Source organism: Dendrobium catenatum, unplaced genomic scaffold (assembly GCF_001605985.2).
Source record: "Dendrobium catenatum unplaced genomic scaffold, ASM160598v2 fragScaff_scaffold_1639, whole genome shotgun sequence".
Taxonomy (NCBI): domain Eukaryota; kingdom Viridiplantae; phylum Streptophyta; class Magnoliopsida; order Asparagales; family Orchidaceae; genus Dendrobium; species Dendrobium catenatum.
Window position 1 is genome coordinate 2,011,775 of NW_021320101.1, and position 18,647 is coordinate 2,030,421.

The 18,647-nt window shown below is 35.8% G+C and overlaps 1 protein-coding gene across 17 annotated transcripts in view; it reads left to right on the forward strand.

Moving 5' to 3' along the window:
- The first annotated feature begins 5,905 nt into the window (after positions 1–5,905).
- The window catches only part of LOC110110672, a 42,463-nt gene continuing 29,721 nt past the window's right edge, over positions 5,906–18,647 (forward strand). For 10 of the 17 annotated variants that reach the window (XR_003703182.1, XR_003703181.1, XM_028701144.1 and 7 more), the window contains exon 1: positions 14,543–17,088. Coding sequence is in view for 8 of the 17 variants with exons in the window: in XM_028701144.1 (XP_028556977.1) it covers positions 16,983–17,088 (106 nt within the window). In the remaining 9 variants the exon portion in view is untranslated. Of the gene's footprint in view, positions 11,967–12,759; positions 12,851–14,542; positions 17,129–18,647 lie in introns of those variants that run through there. The other 7 variants (XR_003703185.1, XR_003703188.1, XR_003703189.1 and 4 more) reach the window with 4 other exon arrangements.

Consider the following 18,647-nt stretch of genomic DNA (forward strand, 5'->3'; position numbering starts at 1 on the left):
GTTGGAACTGTAAGTCTAGGAGGGAAGGTATACGGATTTGTGATTGTGGATGATTACTCTAGATTCACATGGATTAGATTTCTATTTCATAAGAGTGAATCATTTGAGAAATTTAGAAACTTTTCGACTTGGATTCAAAGGAAGTTAGGATGTGAAATTATGACTATTCAAAGTGATCATGGAGGAAAATTTGAGAATGAAATTTGAGGATTTTTTTAAAGAGAAAGGAATTGATCACAATTTTTCTGCACCTAGAACCCCTCAGCAGAATGGGATTGTCGAAAGAAAAAACAGAACATTAATAGAAGCCTCCCGAACCATGTTGGCAAAATATTCATTTCATAAATTTTTTTGAGCTGAGGCGGTTAGCACTGCATGTTATGTTCTGAATAGGGTGAATGTAAGATCAAACTTAAATAAAATATCCTATGAGTTACTAAAAGGGAGAACACCTAATTTGTCACATTTGCATGTCTTTGGATGTAAGGTGTTTATTCATAACAATGAAAAATCCGTCTTAAGAAAATTTGATCCAAAATCAGATGAAGGTATTTTTATAGGATACTCAAATGTTGAAAAATTTTATAGAGTATTCAATAAAAGAACTTTGGTAATTGAGGAGACCACACATGTTGTATTTGATGAATCATGAAGTTTAGAAGAGCCAGTTGTTGAAGAGGATGAAATTGAGATTAACTCCCAAAAGATTGAGAAAATAAACTTGGAAGAAAATTTACAGATAGAAAATCCTTTACCTAGAGATTTGAGATTTTCTAAGAACCACCCAAAGGAATTGATTATAGGTGAACCTAGTGAGGGTATTAGGACTAGGCGTGGATTAAACAAAGAAGTTAATCATTCAGCCTTTATTTTAATAATATAACACACAAATATTGATCAAACACTTTCGGATGAATTTTAGATTTTGGTTATGCAAGAAGAGTTAAATCAATTTGTAAGAAATGAAATTTGAGAATTAATTGCAAGGCCAAAAGAACAAAGTGTAGTAGGAACTAAGTGGATATTCAAGAACAAAATGAATGACTTAGGAGTAGTTATTAGAAATAAGGCTAGATTGGTGGTTAAGGGGTATAATCAGATTGAACGAATTGATTTTGAAGATATTTTTGCCCCTATAGCTAGACTTAAAACAATTAGGGTTTTATTAGCCTTTGTCTGTTTTAAAGGATTTAAATTGTACCAAATGGATGTTAAAAGTGCATTTTTAAATGGAGTAATTCAAAATTATATTTTTGTAAAATAACCTCCAGGCTTTGAAAATTTTAAACACCCAAATTATATTTTCAAACTGAAAAATGCATTATATGGATTGAAACAGGCACCTATGGCTTGGTATGAGAGGTTGAGCACCTTCATACTTGATAGATCTTTTGAAAAAGGAAGTGTGGATACAACTCTATTTTTAAAGAAATTTGGAAAGCATGTACTCATTGTACAAATCTATGTTGATGACATCATCTTTGGATCTTCAAATAAAAATCTCTATGATGATTTTTCTAAAACAATGAGTACTGAATTTGAAATGAGTCTAATGGGAGATTTAATTTACTTTCTAGGCTTTATTATTAAGCAAATTGAGGAAGATACATTTCTTAATCAGTCGAAATATGTTAAGGACATCCTTAAAAAGTTTGAAATGGATAATGCTAAACCTGGTAATACACCCATGTATTCCTCAATTGAGTTGGATAAGGACCCTAAGGAAAAATTTGTTGATAAAAAAAAATTTAGAGGGATAATTGGATATTTACTTTACTTGACAACTAGCTGACCCGATATCATGTTTAATGTTTGTTTATGTGCTAGATTTCAATCAGATCCAAAAGAATCACATTTGACAACAGTGAAAAGGATTTTAAGGTATACGTTGGGAACTTAAAAGTTAGGAATTTGGTATCCTAAGTTTAGCTCTTCATTTGAAATAATTGGTTATTCAGATTCTGATTTTGCAAGCTATAGGGTTGATAGAAAGAGCACTTTTGGAATATGTCAATTTATTGAAAATTCTTTAGTCTCTTGGTCTAGTAGAAAAATAAATTTTAGTAGCCCTATCGACTGCTGAAGCTGAATACATTGCATTAGGAAGTTGTGTGACACAAGTACTTTGGTTGAAACAACAATTGATTGATTTAGGATTAACTATAGACACTCTTCCCGTTTATTGTGATAACACTAGTGCTATTTGCATTTCTAAAAATTCTATTCAACATTCAAGAACCAAACATATAGACATCAGACATCATTTCATAAGGGATCATGCATCCAAAGGAGAAATTAAATTCATTCATGTTACAACAGAAAATTAACTTACAGATATTTTTACAAAATCACTAGCCTTTGATACTTTCAGTACATTAAAAACAAGGCTTGTTGTGATTGACTTGAATGCTTAAATAAAAATGATTATGCAATTTGATGTGTGTTTTTGTTAGTATTTTGTAAGTCCTTTGATTTTGTGTTTTTATGTATTTTTTCTTTTGTTTTGTTTTTGTTTGTTTTTGCGAACTTCTGTGTGTTTTGTTTTTGTGTTCTCTCACATCTAGAATCATGTTTTGAATTTTTGTCTTTCTTAAAATTTTAGTGATAATCGTCTGTACGAAATTCATTTTGTACGGGACGAATTGTGTAGTGTATTAACTGTCGGATTTGAACGGTTTGCATACAATTTTTTCAGTTTTATGTGTTAGTTGGTTTTATGTTTTGTATTGATATCATTTTTGCTTAAATGTATTATCTTTTATCAATGATATCAATAAAAGTTATCATGTCTTGTTTTACTATCTTTGATTTCATTTTAGAAATGTATTTTAGACTATATGATCTTTCTCAAAATATTTGATCTCACAAGTGCTATATCTTGAATTGCAACTCTAAATTAAATTTATTAGAAAATTTAATGTTTCATATTTTAAGTTGTGATTATAATTTGATCTAGTTAAGAATATCAATCTCATGTTTCTTGTTAGATTAATATAATTTTAATATTATTATTATAATTATGATATTTTCTTATTTTTATATTTCTCGTATCAATATAAATATTGTTATACTTAGAGAAATTTAAAATTTTAGATTATTGATTTTGGAATGATCAAGATTACTCTTAAAAATGTACAAATGTACAAAAATTAAAAGAACTCGCAATGGTTTCGTAAATTAAAAAAGAGAAACAAAATAAGCCCACAAGTTAAAAAATTGCACAAAAATGTGCCACAAAAATATTGAAAAGATGCGTAAAGCGCCACATATGGTAGTTGATTCTTTCCTCAATCTTTCAATCTTTCAGTTCAAATTGATCTTCTGTATAATTTTATTTCGTATTGAAATTTGAAATATAGAAATTATACATTCATCTACTTTGCAATGATTTTGTTTATTTCATTGTTTAAATTGATTCATGTTTTTTATATTTTTTCTTATCTATGTTATATCTCTTCTTACATCATATGAATTCTTCTATCTCTCTAATGATATTTAATTATATTTATAAATATATCTCAAATCTCTTTCAAGGATCAATTATCAAAGGATTATCATATGACTTACATTTCTGTTTTTGTTCTTTTTCTTTTTCTCTTTTTGCTGTTGTCAAAAAGGGGATAAATATTATTTCTTAACTATCTCGTTGCATTTGTTTTATCATTGTTTTATCGTTGTCGTGCTTTATGTTCTAGTGATCATATGTTCTGTTCTGTGTGTTCAAAAATTTTAAAAACAAAACTTTTTTTTAAGTTCAAATGCCCATTGTTCTCACATGCTTATCAATTCAGGGGAAGTTTATGAGATATTTAAGAATTTAAAAATTATACAAACAATAATTGTTTTGCCATCATAAAAAAGGGGAGATTGTTAAGAGAGTTGCTATTTGCATGTTTTACATTTTTGCAACTTGTATAATTTTGATGATTCCAAATGTTATTATTTTAATTATTATTTTCTCCTAACATTTTTTGGAAGAATTATTTTTGCTCTTGTGTGGTCTAACATTTCAGAAAAATCGTACTCTAGATTGATGAAGACTTCAAATCAAAATTCAGCATAAGATAGTTTGTAAATTGAAGTATGTGTTTTTAACTTTATTGAGTACGAGTGAATGTGATTGTAATTGAGCAACCTAGCATACACACACTGGGGGAGATCATTAAAAGTCAACATTTCTTATACTCATCATACGGGACGAACCATGTTCGTGCGAGATGATCAGGTCAGTTATACCCCTCGCAGAGCAATGGAACGAACAGAAAGTGAAGAAAATTTTTCTAAGTTCTGATCGTCCAGACGAAGTTCGATATTCGTCCCTAGATGATGTTATCTGATTTCTCATTTTAAACTATTTGTCCAGACGAAGTGTCCCGTTCGTCCCAGGATGATGTTCTCTGGATCCATGACTTGAACTATTCGTTCAGACGATTTACCTTATTCGTCCTTGGACAATGTTCTTTGATTTCTCAACTTGAACTATTCATCCAGACGATTTACTCAGTTCATCCTAGAACGATATTCTCTGAACTCTTGACTTGAACACTTCGTCCAGACAAAATACCCCATTCGTCCCAGGACGATGTTCTCTGGACTTAAGCTTTGTTCTGATCGTCCAGACGAACTTGCCCATTCGTCCCTAGACAAAGTGCTCTGGTTTCAAGCTTCGTACTGGTCGTCCAAACGAACATGAACATTTGTCCCAGGACGATGTTCTCTGTTCTTTAAACATATGGACCGTTTGCAGTTATGTTTTCAATGAGGCTTTAAAATAACAGTTCGTACCGGACGAACATAGTTCGTATGGGATGATGATCGGGTATGAAGTCATTTCGTCCCAATGCACATAGAGTTCATACGCAACAGTTTTACACTGTTCGTACGTACGAAATAACGATCGTACGGGACGATCGAGTATGATCAAAAATTGAAAATTGCAGTATTTGGACGATTTTTCGTGTCTTTCATATAAAAGGTCCATTGTAAACTGTCTTGTAATCTTTTTGCTCATTGGTCTTCATGCAAACTGAAGGGAGATTGAAGGAGAGTGTGAGAGAGTGTTTGAAGGAGGATTCTTACTACTGGAACGTGAAGGGTTCACTTGGTACTCAAAGGTAAGCATCTCCAATTATGAATTGTGATTACTTCACTCTTTTCTCTCGTACTTCTAGATTTCTCGTGAGAAGATCTTTCAAGATGATCCGGTTCTCTGCCGACACTCGTGGAGTGTGAACGTGGAGGTTCTCTGCCTACACTTGGAGAGTGTGAAAGGACGAAGGGTTCTCTGCCTACACTTGGAGAGTGTGAAAGGACGAAAGGTTCTCTGCCTAACTTGGAGAGTGTGAACAGCGTGAAGGTCTCTGCCTTCACTTGGAGAGTGTGAACAGCGGGAGGTACTTTGCCTACACTTGGAGAGTGTGAAAGGACGAAGGGTTCTTTGCCTACACTTGGAGAGTGTGAAAGGACAAAATGTTCTCTGCCTACACTTGGAGAGTGTGAACAACGTGAAGGTTCTTTGCCTACACTTGGAGAGTGAACAGTGGGAGGTACTCTGTCTACACTTGGAGAGTGTGAAAGGATGAAGGGTTCTCTGCCTACACTTAGAGAGTGTGAACAGCGGGAGGTACTCTGCCTACACTTGGAGGGTGTGAAAGGACTCTGCCGCATCGGGTAGTGGTGGAAGAGAGTTTTGTGAAGGCTTCTCTTCCTTGCTGTGGGGGCAAAAAGAGAGTCACTAGTGGTATTAGTGCAATACTCGGAGGGTGCCTCCGGCGAGTAGATGTAGGTCGTGTTTGACTGAACCACTATAAATCTTGTGTTCCTTTTTATTTTTCCACTGCTTTTTATTTTACTATTTTTGTGTCATCTGTGGTTGAAAAATATTTTTCAAAATTTATCATAAGTTTTTATCGGTTTAAAATTTAATAAGAGGAAAATTTAAAATTATCAATTCATCCTCTCTCTTGGTTAGCCGCTGGGATATAAGCTTAGGTCTAACAACCTAATTCATATTGAACAAGTTTCAACAAGGGGAACAAAAACTAATTACCTATACGCGGGGAAGTAAGTGTTTTTTTTTTCAGCAGGTGCCAGAGACCCTTAAACGCTCATGTAGCGTAGTGGGGATTGAAGAAAATACAGCCGCGGTGTCACTCGACATCTACCTGAAGCGCTCATGTGGTGTGGAGGGGAAGGCTGTCTCTTGGTTTTTCCCCTAAACAGGGGAGACGTCGGGCAGCTGCCGAATTCAGAAAAAATACATGGGACTTGGACTGAGTTGATTTTGAACTTACATGAACTACAAGGACTTGATTTGAATTTGCAATTTGGACCACAGAGAATCAAACCTTAATTAACAAAAAAATGTACTCATGCAAATGTTAATCAAAGATTGAGATCTTTTTAATGAACATCAAATGAGACGAACAAGTAACAATGAACCCCAGGAGACTACAAATGAACCTGAACTCAAGTTGGATCATAGAAGGCTGAATGAACTTCAACATGATTCAAAGAATTTGAACTCAACAAGATCACCTTGAACTGAGCATTAGGTGAACTGAACTCGAATTGAACTTGGACTCAAACAAATGAGCATAGGGAATCAAGCTTAACTTGAAATGAATTTATATAATAATGAATTGGGCCTTAAGTTTACAATTGTACAGTAAATTGAAAGTACAAAATGCTAAGTTATAATTCGATCCATTCTAGTGGAAGTTAATATGTAGATAAAGGTTGTGGACAACTTCAATGAACAAGTGAAATACTTGTAGTGGACAATATTCCAAAAATAATTTATATTGAAACATGGAACTCGTGGCAGGAGGTCTTCATATATAAGTGACATATAAGTGAATATTTTAGTTCCTTACAAATATTGAAAACTAATGAGAATGAGCGGACATAGAACTCATGATGAACAAGAATTCAAGCATCATTTGATTTCAAGCAATCATCAATAAAAATCAAGGACATGTGATCTACTTGCAAGCATTGATCCGCAGAAACCAAAGAGAATGCAACAATATAAGTGTAGATGATCATACAAATTTTCCAACAAATGAATAATGTGAGACTCATAGTGCTCAAGTCAATCAATCTATAAGTAAGGAAAAGGAACCTATAACACAATTATCAATCCCGAAGGTGAAAATCAAGGACTTGTGATAATATTAACCATGATCTTACAAACAGATGAAAGAAAGATGTGGACATGATATCAGGCATACCACTGATGTTGGTCAACTTGTGGAAGATATGTATGTCACATATACATGTGAAAAGGAACATTTAAGGAATGTGAAAGGTGCCCTCGTAGCCGACACCAATCAGGAATCTATTAAATGCATGAGTTCCTTATAGATGAAGGAAAAGTGGCATGCAACGAACAGTCTCCCTGTACAAAGCGACAAATAACTCAATCCACAAGTTGCTACAACACGCCACCGGATCCGCAACATCCATGCAAGTGGACAGAAGGCGTTTACAAATATTCCAAAAATGCCCCTTGGACATGAACTATAATATGTATACACTTGGGTACAGAAAAGGCATGTGCAATCACACAACCCGTATGGGCTCCGACAAGCATGTTGTTGGAACACGCGTGATGTTTAGGGATGCTGCGCAGGTTAATAAATTTGAACCCGATCCTTCTATGCATCTAAATAGGAGTCAATAAGGTTCAACAAATAATTATAAAATGCCCCCAAATACCCACATGGCCCCCGACGAGCGTGTTATTGGTACACAAATCATGTTTAAGGATGCTACACGGGTCCATAAATGAACGTAATTCGAGTCCAATCCTTCTATAGGGATAGATAGGAGTCGGAACGGCTCGGATTATCAAACAGATATACGGTTAGGGTGTCGATCGGAATATTTATTTAATACGTTCATATAAGGCCTTCAAAGCCTACAATAAAGAAAATTCATTAACAAAATCGTAAAGCCAGCAACGAGCCTCTGTCAACAGCTTGACAGAGTTGACGAGGTTTAAGCCACAAATAGAAATGACCCCCAAACACTCCGATGATGGCCGTGTTGAACGTAGATCTCAACCGAAGGGATTAATTCCAAATATTTAAATGCTTTCCAAGTTCCACCCAAATGCTTACCAAAATTTAAAATATCCAAAAATCATAAAATTCCAAATGTTTAAAATCGAAATTCAACCATCAATCACTTAAAACAAAATCCATCCACCCTCCGTAATAGTTTGTAGAGGTAAACAAATTGAAATGTACTTTAGCTCACAAAGAGTTAATATTTGGTCGAGAATATCACTAGGACCTATTCTCAAACAATCTCCTACTAGTAATGACATGGTACATATCCTCTAACTGGTAGTCTCGCCACCAAATGGCATCACAGGTAAACATTTATGACTCGGGGCCCTTTGAATTAAGTGGTTTTGTCGTTAAATGACACCACTAAATTATGGTTATGTTCAGAGCCAATACGTTCTTTAGTGACATCAAAACCTTGAGATATGAATCAATATGATATAGTTGATAGGGCACAAAGCTCTCTGTTAGCTAAGGTAGATTCAAATTTGTCCCCTTAGACAAATATCCACCGCAGATCTACAAGGTACTCTGTAACGAAGCAACCCATGGCTGTCGACAAGGTTCCTTTTATTAGGTTGGGTCGACTACCTTCTCTGACTAAGTATACCAGGGACCACGATGGCCCGGGACGACGGAGCCATGAAATCTTGATCGTGTCCATTATCAATTCCCCCATCATCCGCTTTAAGTGCAAGATGGTGAAATTTTCAATTTTAAATATTAACCCTTCCAATTCCAAATTCCCATTGCTGTTACTATATGACAGATAACATGTGTTCCTACGTATCTGATTGATGACTAACCCTAATAGAAAGTTCTCTCTCGTTACCGGGAGTGGTAATTAACTATAAGGGGTTTTGCGCCTATAGGAAACCAGAACTCAGATCATAAAGTCCTCGCAAAATGAGGGCGAAATCTCTGGGTAGCGTCTTATCTACTTCAAACCCGTCTACCTTCCAAAATTTATCCCGAAAGTTAATTCATTAAAACTCTCCCGAAAAAGCAACGGGGGAGGATGTGGCCGAATTTTTAGAGCTCACAGACTCATGATTGATTGTCCAGTTGTTTGAAGAATTACGCTCAACTTTATCCCTTGGGAGGGGGGGGGGTATGCAGGCAATCATCTGGGTGCAATCATTTTGATATTGGAGCCTGATTTATCATCTTCCACTTTATGAGTTTAAAGATGAGGTGGAGATTGTTGATTTAAAATTATTTCCAAATTGAAATAAGCTTTTATTTGGAAAGCTTTTAATGGCTCATTATTGTAATTGATCAGGTAATTAATTATTTTCATAACTAAGTTGATTTGATTTGAGATACAATTTGATATTCAATTGGAGATTTGATTGATGCATTAATTATGGGATCTATTTATTGCATTAATTAGGAATTTGATTGAGATTTGATTAGAAATAGATTATGAAATTTTTTCATAATTTATTTTGGCTCAAATCTATAAATTGAGCCATGAGGGTTGCTGTTGTATGAGTGGAGGGTTGCTGTTGTATGAGTGGAGGGAGAGAAGAGCTCATTGTAATTCCCTTAATCATCATCCCCTCTCCGTGGACACAAGCATCTTCGCCGAACCACGTAAATCATCGTGTTTATTATGTTTGTGTTGTGTGATTTCTGTGATTTTATTTTTGCTGTGTTTGTTTGCATAACACCTAACAACAGGAATGAGCAATAGAAAATTCTTTGTATATATATCCCTGTAGGTAGCCTCCCTTTCTACATATTACCTACTTTATATTTCACCTGTTACCTTCCATTCCTTCACTAGAAGTGCTGTAACCAACTAAAACTTAAAAAAAAAATACAGAATAACAGTAAAGGTAAAAAGCTGCATATTAAGATAAACGGTGTGTGGAATTGTTACAGTGATGGTGAGATGTACACCACATCACTACACCTCACCATATCTTGTTATGCATCTTGATCCACATCACGAAGGGGAATGCACCTTTCAAGTATGTGTATACTCCTTAAGGAAGAAGAAGGGGTAGAAAAGAGAATAAAGAGGAAAAAATCAGAAATATTTTCATTCAATGCCTATTTCTTACAACAAGTGTATTTATAATATTTGGGTAGACCAAATTCACAATATATAACTAGTTTACCGAACCAAACTTAAAAGAAAGATTAGACTAGCACTTTATTACATATGTGGACCCATTTGTCATTTATGCTTATGGAATGTATTTGTCTTCTTCTTTGGTAAGCTTCCTAGTTGTTGGTTGTCCCACCATATTTGTAGCCCATGCTTCGCATCTGATTTTTGGATCCAATCCCATATGCTGATGTCTAACACTCTCAATGCCATTTAAAATAACCTTGTCCTCAATGTTGAGAGAAGGAAAAGGTGAAGAGGGGGAGAAATTCAGAGTGGCTGTCATGAATAGTTTGATGAACATTTCTTTATTACTTATTGAGAGAGAACGAAATTGATGTTTGAAAAAAAACTCTATGTAATTCATCAAAAAATTCATGTAATATTGGAATTGGAAATTTATCTTTAATGGTGAGCATATTAAGGGCTTTAGAATTGATGAAAAAATTTCAAGTACCATCCAGTTTATGAAGAAGCAATATTGGAATAGAAAAAGAGTTGGGATTATGAATAACATCCTTATGAAAATGTGGAGAATTGTAATGACGGATGTTAACTAGTTGATATAAGGATAGAAGATAAATATGATAGTAAATGGTCGTTGAAGGTGATGGTTATGGAAAAGGGATTCATTCGGAGGAACCAAGGATGCCGGCAGAAGAAGACGAAGGATCTTGAGGGAGTCGAGGTGGGAGGTCAATGCACAAACTATCAAGTTTTTTATCAATAGAATGCTGAAAGTATGGACATGTTGAAGTGATGAGCCAATGGAGACAATTTGAACATTCATTTGCTGCAGGGATTTTTGTATTTCTGAGAAAAGTAAATTTTGATTGGTTTGTAAGGTTTGGATAGTTTTTGCTAAATCAGCGTTTTTTATGATGGGTTATGGTGTGGGAAAAGAAAAACAAGAAGTGGTCCTTGATAACAATGGCTGGTATAAGGAGATGCAGTTAGCAGTGCTGCTGTCAGTGAAAATAAATTTTTGATGCAACAGATTTTGGACTGGATGTGGCTGCTGGCAGGTTCTTGCGGCTGAATTCTGCGGAGGGCTGCAGTTGACGGATGACCTGTAGAGTGGAGGACAACAGGTAGCTGCTGTTGCTGATGGAGGACCTGCTTGTCTTGAATCTGTAATAATCTGAAAATTCAGGTAATAATCAATTTAATTAATATTTTAAATTCCTGTTACGAAAACTATATAACTATTTTAAAAATTAGGATAATTACTCCTTAATTTCCCAAAAAACGTTTTATATGGCTGAAAAATTGATGGCAGTTACTTTGTGGGCCCATTTTATCCTTATCTTGGTTGGAATACACGCAAGCAACAAAAATTTCCCTTCTCTGTTTATAGTTTTCACGTAAGCCATCAGATGGAACCTGTAAGGAGTTTCGGCACATAGCGTTTGGCTTAGTGCTTCCTGCATTGCTACTGTATTCGATCAGAGAAAGAGTTCTGCGGCAAAAATGCTGAAGGGAAATGGTTGGGTTGATAGTGCAAGAGGATTTCAACGCTATTGACCGGAAGAGAAGTCAGTGAAAGTAGTGTAATTCGGATTTCTGTGCAGTGAAGTGCTTGTGGAGAAGATATTGTTAGGTAAGAATTCTAAATTTTCCTATCTTTTATACTAGTTCAATTCAGTAAAGTTCTTATGCAAATCATAATTTAGGGTGATATAGATTATATAGTCTTATCCAAAGAGGAGGCTTTGGAGTGATTTATAATAGAAGAAAAGTAAGAAGTGAAGGTTTGGAAGAAGCAAACCTTCAATAAGGTAACTAATGCAAATTAAAAGTATATTGAATATGAAATTCTTGCTACTTTTGCATTATATATTAGTAGTTGAATGAATGCACGATAAATGTGTATCACAAATAATTTTCTGCTAAAAGATGTTCCTAACCTAATTTTCATATATGAAAGACCTCTTATATATTTTAATCATGAAATTTTCAAATAAGAGTTGTTATGTTTCATTAAAGATTTTACTAGTTGGAAATATTTTGAAAAGAATCTCCATTCTTAAAATATGGTACACAGTTGCATATAAAGATCTTTATGAAAGCAACAATACAAGTATGAGTTATGTTATAAAAGTATATTGAATATCAATTTAACATAAAGTTTGGCTATATGTATATGATGTATGATTTACAAGGATAGTTGGGACAAAAGGGTTCCCAAATATGTAACTACCTTGTAAGTGGGGCAAAAGAGACCCCAAAAGAAATGATACCTGCATAGCAGGTGGGGCAAAAGGGACCCCTAAAAAGGCAAAAGGGACCTTTATGAAATTCAATGGCGATAATGCCAGGTTTTCCTGGGCTCCATTGAATTTATTTATAGAAGAATAGCCAAACATTTTAATGAGAAAATTGATATTCAGTATGGATCTAAGATAACAGTTAAAGGTAATGTCAACAAAAGCATCCTGTCGAACAGGCTCCTATTTCTCTAGTAATTAAATTTTTATTTATGTTTTACTGTTCTAAATTTTCTATTTATAACTGCATAACTTACTGGGTCTCACAGCTCACCAGTATTTTCATTACTGGTTGTTGTTACAGGAAAATGGAAAGAAAAAGTGGAGGAAGATAGATAAGTAAGTATTTAAGTTTTATGTCAATGTTTATTTAAATTTTGAAATCTACTCTTGAGGTTAGTAAACTTTTTTAATGTTGTTATACTTTGAATTGTTTTGGATTTCATTAGTGGCTCTGTATAAAGTCTTGGATGTGATGAAATTGGATAATTATTAGATGCTTCCTTTGTTATTCCAAATGATGTTTATATGATCTTTTATTTAGATATGAAATGAACTCAACAGAAATGAGAGGTAAATGATGAAAATGTTATAATGATTATTGTTACACTCTACAGTATAGTATAGTGATACTGTGGGGTGTTATAGAATCTGCTTTTGTTTGGGCTGTCGTAGGACCGGCTGATTTTAAAATGCGGCTAGAATGTTCTGGAGGAAGGAATGCTGGCTAGTGGGAAGAAGGAAATGAAGGGACTAGTACCCCTGGCTGGTTCTTGCTGCTGAAAAGAAGAACTGAAGGCAAATTCTTGGAGGGCAGCAGCTTATGGAAGAAGATGTGGAGATTGGTTCTTGGATGCTAATAACTGCAGGGAGTGATTTTTTTGATGGCTAAGTGATTCCTGTGGAGACTTGAAGGTAGCAGGGTGTGCGGCTGCAGCCAAGAAACCTGCTTCTTGCGGCAGGTGGGATGCTGGATGGTATGTTGGCTGAAGTGAGGGCTGCTTCCTGTGGAAGGGGTGGAATCCTGCTGTTTTTGGTCAGATTTTGGAAACCGCAGTGGGAGAAAAGAAAAAAATCTATTGGGTTGTGGGCCAAGATGGTGGAAAATAGGAGGGAGGGAGCTGTCTCAATGAGAGCGCCATTGTTATGCTTCTTGATCTACATCAAGAAGGAAAAGACTAGTAGGTGTAGACTCCTCAAGGAAGAAGAAGGGAAGAAAAGAGACTAGATAGGGAGAAACCAGAAATATTTTCATTCCATGCCTTTTCTCATAATAAGTGGTGTATTTATTATACTTGGATAAACGAAGTTTACAATAACCAAACTTAAAAGAAAGACTATACTAGTGCTTTATTACATATGTGAACCCATTTGTCATTTATGCTTGTGGAATGTGTTTGTGCCTTCTTCTTTGATAGGCTTCCTAGTTATTTGTTGTACCACCATGTTTGTAGCCCATCAGAGCCCTACATGGGGTCCTGGTTGGGTACCCATTGGGTACCCACGCTCTGCGCTGGCGGGCTTTGCCCATCCACTCCCACCTATTATGACATTCCGGATGTCATACCCACCCACACCCACCCACTTTCCAAGCTTATTGAATGCAGTTTGCCATAGAATAGTGGCCTTGAGGTTTTTTGCCATTTTCTCTGACTGCAAACTTTTAAGCTACATATCAAAATTTATTATGGTCGTGACGCGGTTCAGTGTTGCGCACTATGTAGTAAGGATTATTATAATATACTGCATGTATATGATGATTAGTAATGTAAATTGGTTATCCTCTGATGTTGAGTACCCACCCATACCCACCCACGAGGCTATGGGCGTACCCATACCCACCCATGCCCATTGGGTATGGGTGGGTTGGGTATGGGTACCCAATGCAGGGCTCTGTAGCCCATGCTTTGCATATGATTTTTGGATCCAATCTCATATGTTGATGTCTAAAATATCTCCAACATATTGGAAACATCCAACTCACAGTGACAGCTATCCAATTTAGAGACTTCAAATCCTGAAAATGTTCACAGCTAATGGATTTGAATGGTTTCTTAATCGAATAACAAGCTTCCTAACCACGCTACTTGTCTCTGCTAAAGGTGAAATCTCACCTAATCTAGAATACAATGCTTGGCAACTCCTTGATCAATAACTAGCTGCTTCAATCTATTCCATAATCACCCCTACCATTCTACCCTACATTCTGATAGGAAATACTTGAGTTCGCAAGTAATCCTATCGGATCTACTTGAGTTCGCAAGCAAACCTAACAATAATCGGTAAAAACAGCGAGAAAACGAAGGAATCGTGGTGGAAGAACAATCAAACGATAGCAAATCTTATAACAAACAAAGAGAAACAAGAACAAAGCAAAGATACAAGAGATACTCAATTTGAAAGGAGGATTGTCTCTCTCGAATCTCTAGACAAGAGAGTCTAGAGCCCAAGTCACCAAGAAACATAATTCCAATCAATCAAAATATGATCATCCCTAATCCTCTCCTCCCCTTTAATACAAAAGTTTTCCTAATTTAATTTCCCTCCCAAGCCCTAGCCGCCCACTCCTTTTCAATTTTAATTTGTTTGGACTAGTGGGGCCCACCCCTTTGGGTGGAACCATGAGAGGAGGCAGACTCCTTCTGCCTCCTACACACAAACTAAGCCAGCCCAAAGGGGGCTTGCTGGGCCGGTTCACATTGAACCGGCATATCACATTCTCAATTTGAATTCTTTGTTTTGAGATTTAGTCAATGCCCAAAAAATGCTTACGACCTACCAACTGCTCTAGAGTTATTTAACTCAAAAATGAGATTCAAAATATTTTTATGAAGAATTGAACCACGACATAATACCTATCTTCCATCAAATCCTTGGGCGATAAAATTACTGTAGCTGTATCTCATGTTGAAAATGAAACCATCATATTTGACATACTCAATGGTTTGTCTCTTTCATATCAAGTCTTGGAAACAGCTATATACACCTAACTCATTCCGCTCAGCCTAGATGACTTATATTCATTGCTATGCAGTGAAGAAATCAACATAATAATGAAAAAGCTAAAGCTATCTCCACTGTTAACTACTCAAAAGCTCTTTCAGCCACACGCGGCCATGGCAGTTGCTTTGGGTGAGGATGCGGGCATAATCCTCACTTTTCCAATAAGCGTGGAGTTGGATCACCTTACAAAGATTGACAGAAAACCTCAACACGCTCACCAACCTGTTAAATCTGTGATAGAATTTGACATATTGCTACCAAGTGCTAGCATATGTGTGATCTACAATATATTTCTTCCCCTCTATAGCTACTGTCATTGGAATCTTCACACAACCTCAACAAAACAACAAAGATTGGTTTCTAGACACAAATGTATTATCACACAGAACCGTAGATTTGTAGAAAATTAAGAATCGAACACAATATATTAAATCAGACACAATCACAGTTGATAATGGATTTTCTCTATCTATCAATAGTAGCGGGCAAGGCCTACTATGAACTTCTAATTGTAATAGTAAGCTCATACTCCATAACCTTCTACATGTTCCGTCAATTTCTTATAATCTTATTTACATCAACAAATTGAAATCTGATGATAAAATGTTCATTTTCTCTGATGCTTCGGAATGCTCAATCATGGGTCTCCTGACCAACCAGATCATTCTTTTGAGTCACGACAGTAGTGGGTTTTATCATGTTCCCTCTCACAACCTCAATCTTTCACCAAAGGATTTGCATGTCCAGCATTGCTCCTCCTTGAGGTACATCCGTTCCCCCCCCACAAAATAAATAAAATGAGATAGCTGACTTAAAACATAGCCATTTAATAAAAATAGCTAGCTCCCTTCTTCTTGAAACTCATCTACCAATTCACCTTTAGATAGATGCTCTTCTTACAGCTAATTTTGTTATCAACTGGTTACTCTCCATATCCACAAAACTAAAAGACTCCCAACCACACTTATCTTATATTTTCCTAGGCTCTAACCACAAACTGCAAATAAACTCTCAGCACGCTCTACATAACGTGTCTTCATTGGTTACTCTTCTTTTCTCAAAGGAAATCACTGCTATGATCCCTTTATCTCTCTCATCATGTTGTTTTTTTATGAACATACATATCCCTACTAAACAATCTCATATTCCAAGTTAAATTCCATGTCAAATACACCTTGCTCTCCTCTCACTTATACTATTTATCCTCCATCATCACAACATTCAATCCCTCTACTTCAAACTACACAGCAACTACCTTTCCACCTATTTTCTCCACTTCTTCAAATATAACTCCAACACATTCACAATCCCCATATTTCTCGAATCAACGCATCTCCTCAATTGACTCTAAATTCTCTACTCATCCTTCATCTTCTCTTCATGAACTATTAACTCTCATCCCATGCAAACTAGACTTAAAAGTAAAAAATCTAAAGCCCAAACAAATTTTAATCTTCATGTTAATCTTTAATCCACCCCCACTTGCTATGCTAGGAGATTAAATTTCCAGAATGACGCCTTGCTATGTCTAACAACTTTCTATTCTATCATTGTAGCAACAAGGGGCGTGGTTCTTCATTCCATCACCCAGTTTGTCTCTGGACTAGTAAAATAAAGCTTAAGCTCGGTGGTAAGGTGGATTGATACAAAACTCCGTCTTGTTGTCCAAGGTTTTAATCAAGAATATGATACTATTACTTTGAAACATTCAGTCATGTCACAAAGATGCAAATGATTTGGATACTTCTCACTGTTGCTTTACATCTTATTTGTTTAGTCTTTCAATTGGACTTCTTTACTTTTCTAAATGGAAAAATTCATGAGGTTCTTAACATGAGAGAACTATTTTGCTTTATTGTCTCTCATCACCAAACATATGTCTGCAAGCTATGCGAAACCATCTATGATTGAAACAGGCATCAAGACAGTGTTTCATCACATTCTCTAATGTATCTTATCAGCAAAGGCTTTATGTTTAGCAATTCGAATCCCTCATTGTTAATTTTCTCCAAAGACTCCACATAAAATATTATTCTAATCTATGTAGACTTTATTCTCATCAAAGGCACTAATCAATCAGTGATTTCCACACTCATAAATAAGCTGAAAACTCAATTCTATCTAAAAGAGCTCATATTTGTTTCCTTTTTTTTTTTTTTCAATTGCATTCAATTAGTTTCTACCAAATCAATCTTCTTCCTGAATTAATGCAAATATGCTCAATAACTGATGTGAACATATATGAAAACAAAGAATTGTGTAGGAATTAATAACAAGTTGTAAAGCTTTGGTAATTGTAAGCTCAATGTTTCACAAAAAAAGGATCTAGGAGTTCTTAGTTGCAGTTATGCTTTGGTAATCAATTATACAAAAGATTAATAGAACAATTTAAAATAAGAACAAAAAGTCGTAATAACACTAGATTCAGAATAACAAAATCCACCGTTTAACAAATAGAAAATTTACCTTCGAGTTTCCATCTCTTTCACTCTTGATAGTGGGGTTAGCGGAGGAACAACTTCAGCAATCCTAGAGATGCCACCGAAAGAAAGAGGATGCCTACGGTCTTGATCCACGGAAAGTTAGCCGGAGGGGAAGACGCGGGTGGATGTCCGATGATTCGCCAATGTCTGGAAGGTTGGTATTCTTCAATGGAAGATGTTAGGGTGAGGAGGATGTGGTTAACGTATTCGTCGACGGTGTCGTCAACTACCAGATTGAGGTTAAAGAAAGGAGATTGTAGAATATCCACTAAGCCTTGATGGTCGTAGACGTATCCATGGTCACGCTCGGGATCGGCCATCCATGGGGAAGAGAAGTTGCTTCAACTCCAGGATGGCCGAGTGGCCGGCGGTTTGATGGTGAGGGAGAGGGGTCGGCCGGTCTTGGGGAGCTTTTGGTTAGGAAATTAGGGAAATAATGGAGGGAGGATGGTGGGTTCGGCCAAGACTAGGGAAATGAGATCCCTTTAGGTTTTAGATGTCAAGTATTGGGTAAGGGAGAGAAAGGGATTAAAAGGGAAAATCTGAAATTAAATTTCAGATTTCCTATGATTGTGGGATTTGAATTTTAAAATTCAAATAAGGAGGGAAGGATGAGAGAGAGGTGGTTGATTAGCTCCTTAATTGGAATCCTTAATAAGGAAGGACTTAATTAGAAAGAGGGGAAAGAGGGGGGTCGGCCATATGG